The sequence below is a fragment of the Scyliorhinus canicula genome, chromosome 4 (genome assembly GCF_902713615.1).
Source record: "Scyliorhinus canicula chromosome 4, sScyCan1.1, whole genome shotgun sequence".
NCBI lineage: Eukaryota > Metazoa > Chordata > Chondrichthyes > Carcharhiniformes > Scyliorhinidae > Scyliorhinus > Scyliorhinus canicula.
In genome coordinates, this window is record NC_052149.1 from 95970141 (window position 1) to 95980164 (window position 10024).

The following is a 10024-nucleotide window of genomic DNA, read 5'->3' on the forward strand; positions in this document are numbered from 1 at the left end:
ATCTGTTCCAATTCCCAATTTCCTCTTTTACACTAACTCCAGACTTCTGGGAAATTTACCTCAGTTCTCTAGTTTCCTTAACTCGCATCTGTTTTCTTAATCATTATTCTATGTTTTTGGTATGTTTTTTCTTCTAGAAAGGCTGAGAGAGGTGTTCTTTTAGCCTTGTAAAACAAACTGCTTCTAGCAGAGCTGCGAGAGCTGCCTTCGCTCTTTTTATCTATCTCCAACTGCAATCAAATTCAGCTAAACTAAAAAATAAAAACTTCCCCCTTACAAGACCTCAGTTGCTAGGAAACCACTGTTGGTTTATTTATTCTTCACGCTGTATCCCTTTCTAAGCATTATAGAATCACAGTTGGAATTGAAACCAACCCCCACACGTACAAACACTTATGACCAGCGTAAATCTAACTATAAGTTTTACCTTTCTGGCACAGAAACATTGAATTAAAAATAATTCAATTATTTGAATTATAATTGCAGCACGGTAACACAGTGGGGTAGCACTGTTGTTTCAGAGCTCCAGGGTCCCGGGTTCGATTCCCGGCTTGGGTCACTGTCTGTGTGGAGTCTGCACGTTCTCCCTGTGTCTGCGTGGGTTTCCTCCGGGTGCTCCGGTTTCCTCCAACAAGTTCTGAAAGATGTGCTGTTAGGTGAATTGGACATTCTGAATTCTCCCTCAGTGTACCCAAACAGGCTCTGGAATATGGCGACTAGGGGCTTTTCACAGTAACTTCATTGCAGTGTTAATGTAAGCCTAGGATAAAAGCAAATTACTGCGGATACTGGAATCTGAAACCAAAGAGGAAATGCTGGAAAATCTCAGCAGGTCTGGCAGCATCTGTAGGGAGAGAAAAGAGCTAATGTTTCGAGTCCATGATGACCCTTTGTCAAAAGTGAGAAAGGGCTTTGATAAAGGGTAATTTGGACTCAAAAAGTTAGCTCTTTTCTCACCCTATAGATACTTCCAGACCTGCTGAGATTTTCCAGCATTTTCTCTTTGGTTAATGTAAGCCTACTTGTGACACTAAAAATTATTATTATTAGTTAAAACTATCCTTTATTTCTAAAGCTTACCAATACAAATATAAATCTCTTAATGCTGCCTTTTTTTTCCTAACATGTATATTTAACACTCCACAGCAAAGGACAAAATAATTTCCAGCAGTTACTCTGATGGGTGGAGTTTAACTGTTCTCTTATTTGGATGAATTGCATGATCACCTTGTTTTGTCATTTTTACCATTGCTTCGAAGCTGTAACGTCTGATAAGCACGTCAAATGAGGATGTAGAAATTTAGAATTCCGAATGGATCAGCAAATCCGAGAAAGTATGGAAAGGGCGAGGTGGGGGATGTCCTCTAGTGGAATCATTGTGCAATGAGATAGGGTTTATTAATGACCTCATAGTGAAGGAACCCCTTGGTCACAGTGATCATAATATGATTGGATTTTATATTCAGTTGGAGGGAGAGAAGAGTGGGTCAAAGACTAGTATTTTGAGCTTAATTAATGGCAATTATGAGGGCATGAAAACAGAGCTAGCGAGTGTGAACAGGCAATTTAGGTTGAGGGATAGGATAATAGCTTTCATGGGATATTTCAGCATGCACAGAATAGATATATTCCAATGAGAAAGAAAAATTCCAAGGGTTGGACCCACCATCCACAGTTAAAGATAGTATCATCCTGAAGTGCATAATTGTGCAAAGATGGATGGCAGGTTAGAAGATTGGATAGAATATTAAAAACAACAAAGAATGACTAACAGATTAAGTGTGAAAGAAATCTGTGCAGAAGTAAAGACAGGTAATAAGAGTTTCTATAGGTATTTAAACAAAAGAGTTGGTAGAGCGAGCATTGGTCTTACAGAAGGTGAGTCTGTGGAGCTTCTAATGGCAAATATGGAGACGGCAGATGAATTAAATTGATATTTTGTATCGGTCTTCAAAATGGAGGATACAAGTAGCATCCTAGATATTAGTTGTAAATCAAAGAGAGGCAGGAACTCAAGAAACGTACACTCAACAGGGAGGTGGTAGTTAGCAAAATTGTTGGAACTGTGGGTTGACAAGTCTCTGGGTCCTGATGGATCTTAAAAGAAGTGGCTAGTTGATGCAAACCCTTTAATTTGTCCAAAATTAAATATTGAAAAAGGGAGGGAGACAGAAAGGAGGAAACTGGAAACCAGTTAGCTTAACATCTGTCAGAGGAAAAATGCTAGAACTACATTAAATAGGTTAGAACAGGGCACTTAGGTAAAATCAGATAAATTCAAAGTATCGAGGCAGAGTCACCATGGTTGAATGGCAGAGCAGGCAAAGGGGCCAAGTGGCTGCTCCTAATTCTTTTGTTTGTATGTAAGTGTCAACTCCACTTTGAGTTGTTTTCTTTCCACCTTTTAAAAATTGTAAACTGGAAAATGGCCTCAGCAACCAGGCCACCATTGTGGGGAAACCATCCCACAGAGCAGCAAGCAGCCAGAGCTATCATCTGTTTTATGAGACTGATAACTTTTAAAAATAAATTTGAATTTCCAGTTAATAGCTAAAAGGATGACATAGCAAGATTTTATATTCTTACTGCAACAAAAGACTAAACACAATATTGGCTAAACAATATTTTTGTAGGAAACTTATGCTTTAAGCCACAAAACAAAATGTTCCTCTTTTTCTTTTTGCACAACTGAAAACTGACTTCACAGGTATACTTTGTCCTTTAAATAGAAATTCAATTCCTCCTGAACCATGTGTAAGCTGATTCCTAGCTCCTGCTGTTTTACTCCTGTTCTTTTTCTTCTGCAGCCTGAGAACGTTTAATCTCACAACAGTTTTACAGTGAGTTTTTTGTTGTTGGAGGTTCATCCTCCAGCGAAAGCTAGATGATTCCTACAGCCTCCTATTAATTCATTGTGAAATCAGTCTTTTCAATGCGCGTGTTAGTTCCCATCATCATTCTTGCATGGTGAACCACAGCACCTTGCTGGCTATAGCTGTTCTCTCTATCTTTGATCTTGACAGACAAACCTTGTCTGTGTGTTTTCAGCAATATCTTGGACTCTTCCCCTCTCAAAGCACATCTCTGTGGCAGTGTGAATCACAAGGGCCTTGTATTTAAGTAGAAATGCTGTTTTGGTATCCTTGAGACCACAATCTTTTACTTTGCAAGTAAATAGACTGTTTAAAACACAACTGTTGACAATTTGACATTCTCAACACTCAGTGGGATTTTGGAGACTCGCATTCTGTCCACTATTAACTTAGGGGTTGTTACCATTGCCTGCAAGTGTAAACATCTTGCACCTTCTTCCCAGTGAAATATTCTGGGCTTCCTTCAATCTCTAACAATCCAAACATTCAGGCTTGCTGTCAGGTCATCTTCAGAGCAGAAGGATGTCTTCAGGCAGTTGGCCGAGTCCCCCACTTGTGGTGGAGGCGGGGGGGGGGGGGGGGGGGGGGGGGTGGGGGGCTCCGGCTGCAGTCAGCCTCTGATATTAGATCTTAATCTGCCATTATTTGCTCTTAATTGAATAATCTTTGTGGGCAGTTAGACCTTTTGGCTGCTAATCCTACCTCTGGAAAACCCACCCTGGGGCTGGATGGTGTTGGTAAATCAGCACATTGACTAGCAGTGTGAATGTTCATATCAGCCTGCATGTATATGGGGGAAAAATAGTAAATTACGTTTTTGCGAATTTAACACAAATACTTGTATGCAGTATAGATTTCTGTTCCTTCCCTCCTTGGTTCATGCCCATGCCTAATGGCACATAAGGCAGATGAAGCACATTATTTTGCCTGTTCCTTTGGCTAGTTTTTCCAGAACATGTTGCCAGTGGCTGGAGCTTGTGAGACACCACTCTGCAGCAAGCATGGTTAACCAGAAGATTGTCCGGCCCTTACCACCTGTCATAACTTATTGGAAGGACTTGCAGCTTGATAATCGCCCTTTTGACCACATTCTGATCATACCTTCCAGGGCCTGGAGTGGGGCTCAACCCTGGAGCTTCTGGGATAGAGGCCGGAATGCTCCCCACTGTGTCACAAGACCTCCCGATGTTTCTCATTAGCAATGACCCATTCCATTTCTAACATACTTTTTAAAATATGTAAATGTGCTTTAATGCTTACAAGTACTTGAATTTCATGTTTGCAGTTCCTAGATTTGCGTGCAACTATCTTGTTCTTACCTCAGAGATACAGTAACTAAGAAAAGTAGTTTAAGTTATTTGATCTGTGCGTCATTTAACTTTTCTGCTCATATGCATAAATTATCCATCATACTTTATAGTTTTGAAGTGCGTCACACAATTTTTGTAAGTTTCAGCTTTCAATTAACCTTTTCAGTGGTTTCATAAATGACTGCTTTTATTTATGTATGACGAGCAGAATATGCATGCCTTCCATCTTACAGATCTAAGCTGTATTCATTTTTTTTAGGGTATCTTCTGAAGACAGTGGAGAAGTATGTGCCTATATTGATGACAGTGATGATTCTGAGCAGACTGAACTGGAGTCACAATCTCCTGGTCAGATGGACCTGTTGGGAGAGATCCTTGATACCCTCAGTACGCACAGTTCAGATCAAGGAAAGATGTGTGGTGCAAAAAGCTTGGATTTTTTCAAATCAATGGATGATATCAGTTATAAAGTTGTGGTTAGTACTCTGCATTATGCTTCTAAGATTAAGTTAAAATATCAAAAACAATGTGAATCTCAAGCTCACTCGATATTTTAATTCAAAATATCATCAAGCAAGGTTTCAGTCAGGCTTCCCCTGACGTTCCTCACTTTAATTCAGGTAGTTTGTGGGAATCAACTGTTTTATTTCTTAATCATTTCATATGTACACTTTATGCATGACCAAGGAATGCCACTGGTGTAATCACTGGAGACATCTGCTTTATGACTCTCATCCTTTCCTGTTGAGAACTAATTTAGAAATAATGACAAAAAGTCAAAAGCCTAGTTTAAATCTTGAGGATTAGAAAATGTTAAATACTGTTACAAAATAGCTGTTTTGTACAGGAGATTCCATATCAGATTTAACTGTCTTTCACACTTGACAAGATATTATTCTTTTATTTGCCATTGTAACTTTGGGAGATCTTGTGCTGAATATGTCTCTTATTTTGTTAGAACAAGTTCAATACTCCAAGTGAGGGAAACCTGGCTGAATTTGATAAACGATACAGTGATCACCTGAGTTGGCACCTGGGACAAGATGACACTGTTGTCCATAGAAAGCCCCTTCCCCCGTCTCCCAGAAAATCATTCTGTAATTTAACTGAACGTCCAGTTACCTTTGAAGCACCATCATATGACAACTCCAGTGTGTTTGTTGACGAGTTGACAACTTTTCCCAAGCTCAATTGTGACTCATCTTTTAAAACTTCAGTGGCAAAAATTGCTACCAACCAAGAATCAAAGCAGGAGAACAAAATTTCAGCGAAACTAAAGGAGCCAAAACGAACACTAACCAGTGAAGAAGGTACCGACGAAGCGCAGTGTCAAAATGCAACAAAATACTCATCAGTTTTAATCCCTTGGGAGAAAGAAGATGTTGAGGCTGAATTCAAAAAGCCCACATGTGAAATAGACTTACTCCAAGAGATTGACTGTTTATGTTCCGGATTTGAAACCAGTCATCTTGTTTCCAGTATTGATGCTTCCTCTACCAACACTTAGAATTAAGTGTGAAAGTGCAGTAATATTCAAGCTGGGATCGATTCAAATAGCTATTTAAGAAACTGAAAGATTGAGTGTGAGATTGCAAGAAGGGGGAGGGATTCCATGATCATTTTTGAAATGCTGATTTAAGTAAAGATGCACTGCTTTGTAGATATTATGCAAAGTCAAATACAGAATTTAGTCTCAAATTTAACCTTTAACACACTGCTAAAATAGACTAGTAAAATCATTTCTGATTTATACACTTAGGCTAAACATTTGACTACAGATTGTTGCAAGGTAGCGTTTTGACAAGCCAGTAATCGGGAATGTATGCATGCAGCAGACACTTTCAGTTTAAGCTGTAGTCAGCTGAAAGATTATTAATTTTAAATTTGAGACAACAAGCAAACTGGCGTTTTGACATTACAATGGGAAACTGCGATTTTCTTTCAGAGTCGATGAGATTTCCCTGCATCATTTAAACCAAATCAGGCTAACAAGGCAAATGCCTTGGGATTTTTAAATTACTGCATGCTATATATAAAATATATTCATAAATTTATATTGTGTCAAGTGGATGAGGTGGAATTCTTTGTGTTTGCAAGCATTTGGGGAAGGAACACTGGTCATTCCTCTCTGCAATTCCTTACATTTCAAATCAATATATTTGCAAGTTGCCTATCAACACCCCACTCACATCTATCTATGTTTTTCATGTTTTAAATGAAATATGCAGTAAATTAATGCCAAATAATCAAAGGTACTGCCTTAAAACCTACAGAAATCATAGTCTTCTGAAATTATCATGTAGCATCTTTCTGAATTTTGTCACACTGCTGTTTAGAAGTGTTACGGCATAACATACTTTAGTGCTTAAAAAGTGTAAACCTGAAAATGCTTGAAATCCGTTCATTTGGCAATAATTATCAGGAATGACAATACAAACTGTGGTTAGTAAATGGAGAGACGAAAAATCTCCTACGGAGATAAAGCTGCATTTTATTTAATCAGCAATCTGTTGGTACCAATGAGTATTCAATCCATGTCTTCCCAAAATAAGTTAAATTGTGTTTATTTCCTCAAAACCATAAATGATGGCTCACTTGAACCTCTCTTGAGTTATATTTTAGCAACATAACAGTTTTGACACGGCATGCATTTGGATTTCTTGAAACGTCAGTTAGGAGTTCTGGCCTACAATAAAATTACAGTTGTTAACGTTTTGGTATGGATTTTAAGTGTTATCAATTTTCTGTGTATTCTTAGTGTAAAGTGTTTTTTGTATTGAACAAATGTGCACAAATGCTGTAAATGTTAATAGTGAAATATTGCTGTGTTTTTAGAATGTGACTGTAATAGGACTGGTGTAATGTAAATGGCAACTAACACCGATATAAGAGGAAGAAGAACATGCTGTTGGTACTCCTGTTTTATTGATGGTACCTCAATGTGTATAAACAGGATAAATAAGTGTCAGGATGGATGGCAACATACAGGAACCAGATGATTCCAGTAACGTGCTACACTAATGTTTAATACTTTTAAATCTGTAGATAACATTTGGTTACTTGATGATTATTTTCAATCAGACACCGTCTTGCACTCTGTTACTGGGGCGTGCCGTTTACCTTTCTGTGTTCCTCTGTCCTAATTTGTTTCTCTTAACTGGGTGTTATTAAAGGACTCTGTTAATCAGTCAGAAATATATATAGATATAAATATTTCTAATGTTTTTAGGCAATTAAAATACTTGAAACATCGCTGTGGCAAAGGCTGGAACAAGTGCCTTAATGGAAACAAATAATTGGTACGGAATTTTATCTTGGGCATAATAACATATTGATCCGAAACTAAGAATGCAATGTGCATGAAGAGATGGCACACGCACTAACATATCAAAATGCAATATTGTTGTCACATTATATAGGCTGTATATCAAAACAGAAAATCATCAGGATAATCCTATTTGATATACCTCAGACTTCCCAAAAACTCAAACAGATCTGAGTTTTTAAATGCTCTCTTATCAACCCAACCTACTCTTATTGCTGTCTTTGGTTTGGATATTGAAAATAATTTAAAATGCAGCCTTTTCAGTTCCCAGAAGACATTACTTTTTTTTTTAAGTACAACTTTGTGCAATGTGTCTATTGACAAATTGTTTCTATGCAAGATGGTGCTTTTGAGTTTGATTTTTGCACCAAGATTTTTTTTAAATAATAAAGTTTAATCTGAGGTACAAAGAAGCACCTAAATTGCTTGTACATTGAGTTAACCATTGAAACTTGCGCCATGTCGATGACGAGTCCATTTTGAATAAAGGTTGCTGTGCAATTTGTTTTCCCTTTTATTATTGTTTTTCTTTCCTCATCTATACCTTCGGTGTTTTATCAATAATCCACCGTGTTTTTGCAACAACTCTTGAATTTTAAGTTCTCTAGTTTGTATCACTTTCGTCATTTTGAGTGCACTTTTTCCCACTGTGATATGTTGTTACAAGGTAGAACAACCTATGTCTTAAGCATGTGTTGCTTTTAGGTGCTAATTTTTAAATGTTACCCATTACTATTGTTGTCCAACTCTTAAAAATGTACACATACAGTTCATCCTATAAATTACTTGCATGTCTAATTTATGCAAATGTTTATCTAATTGTTCATTTAAACATCCAATGAATACTTATCCATAAATCTACAAAAACTAAGTCAACTATTATCCAAGTTGTCCTCACCTGTCCAAATGTTGTAAATAACATTTGAGTTTGTTGCTTAGATTCCGTTCTGTATTAATGCGGTTTAACTGTATATCCTGGCTGAGTCTGGCTTTCTTTTGTACAACTTGTCTACTTTTGTTTGTTTTCAAAGTTGAATGAAAAAGCCATTAATTTGGCTTTTAAAGTACCAAGTCACTGTTAAGACAAATCATCTGTAGAACTGCTATTGGTGCAAATTTTTGTTTCAGCATTCCTTAGGGAGGCTTATTTGGAGAGGCCATCCATTTTTACGCAGATGAAGACAGTAAAAGTTTTATTTCACAGCATCTTATCCTATTAATGGAGTTACCTCCCCGTGTGATTCAACAATGTACTGCAAGAAAGTTGGACTTCCAGCCTTTCAGTTGATTGCACATTGCCCAAGTTTTCATGTACAAACTATAGATTAGGCTGTTGGAGAATAAATTACTTTTTTTTTAACTAAGCATTTTTATGAAAGGTGTGTGAGCACTGTACCAATTCAGAATATATCTGTTTAAAATGAAACTCAGTGACGATTTCACCACAGCGGGTATATTTGGTCACCCCAGTTGTGATACTTGGTGTCTTAGGTGAATCTGTTCTTTTAATGGTACTCCAGTCTGCTGTATAATATTGAGAGAAACTGTACAAAATTGGCGAAATGAAGTTAGTCTTCAGGCTTTGCAGAGCTGTGCTTTGCCTTTGCCAAACAATAAAGTTTCAATTTTATGTTCCGAAGTTTTGTTCAACCTGTTTCTTTGAAATATTTGCAAATATTTTGGTGTTACAGCTAATGGGACCAATGCTATGAATTCTTTGGTAATGGAATTCAATCAGAAGGGCGATTATTAGTATTGGAAATGTGTGCACCTAAGTGCAAAACCAGCTCATCAATTTAGTTTAGAACAGTAATTCATCTTCACTATAAAATCAGTGAAGTTAGATTGTATTCGTAGAGAGTTAATTCCAGGGAGGAGAAGCAATCTGGAATGTTGTTTAGGTAGATTAGTTAGAATGCCAGCTTTCTCAGAATGGTGTACTCTCACATGTATGTCAAGTTGAGATAATCGGGAATTTGTCCACAACTTTCCAAACATGTTTGCACTTCAATACAAGAATGGCTTCCATTGATTATGCCCACGAGCGTCTGTTGCTATTTAACTAACGAAGCTGCCATGGCTTCCAAGCCAAGAAGGTGGTTTCCCATTTGAGATATAGCTTTGATTGGCAGCTTGCCGAACTAATCCTTGATGTGCAGAGTTTATGGAGGGATCAGCAATCAAGGGCGGGATTCTCTCTTTCTGAGACTAAGTGTTGATGCCGACACAGAATTTGTGGAGTTCCATGACAGCAAAACCGGTGCCACACCTGGACCGATTCTGCGAATGTTGAGGGACTAGCACTGGTGCCACCTAGAACAATCAATTCCAAAGCAAAATTGTGCCAGATTCGCCGATTTTGCGATTGACACTCAGGAGGCTGACAAGCTGCAGCGCATATGCACACTCCACTCCCCACAAACACCTAACATGATAGCAGCAAGACATATGGCCCCACGTTTCAGAGCTCAAGACCCTCCTGGATACCGTAGAGGAGAGGTGGATGACGCTCTACC

The 10024-nt window shown here is 37.9% G+C and overlaps 1 protein-coding gene across 3 annotated transcripts in view; it reads left to right on the top strand.

Moving 5' to 3' along the window:
• The window catches only part of dennd1b (DENN/MADD domain containing 1B), a 393500-nt gene extending 384353 nt beyond the window's left edge, over positions 1-9147 (top strand). For all 3 annotated transcript variants that reach the window (XM_038794858.1, XM_038794860.1, XM_038794861.1), the window contains 2 exons: positions 4443-4659; positions 5142-9147. In XM_038794858.1, the coding sequence (XP_038650786.1) occupies positions 4443-4659; positions 5142-5690 (766 nt within the window). In that variant the 3' untranslated portion in view covers positions 5691-9147. The remainder of the gene's footprint in view (positions 1-4442; positions 4660-5141) is intronic.
• The last annotated feature ends 877 nt before the right edge of the window (positions 9148-10024 follow it).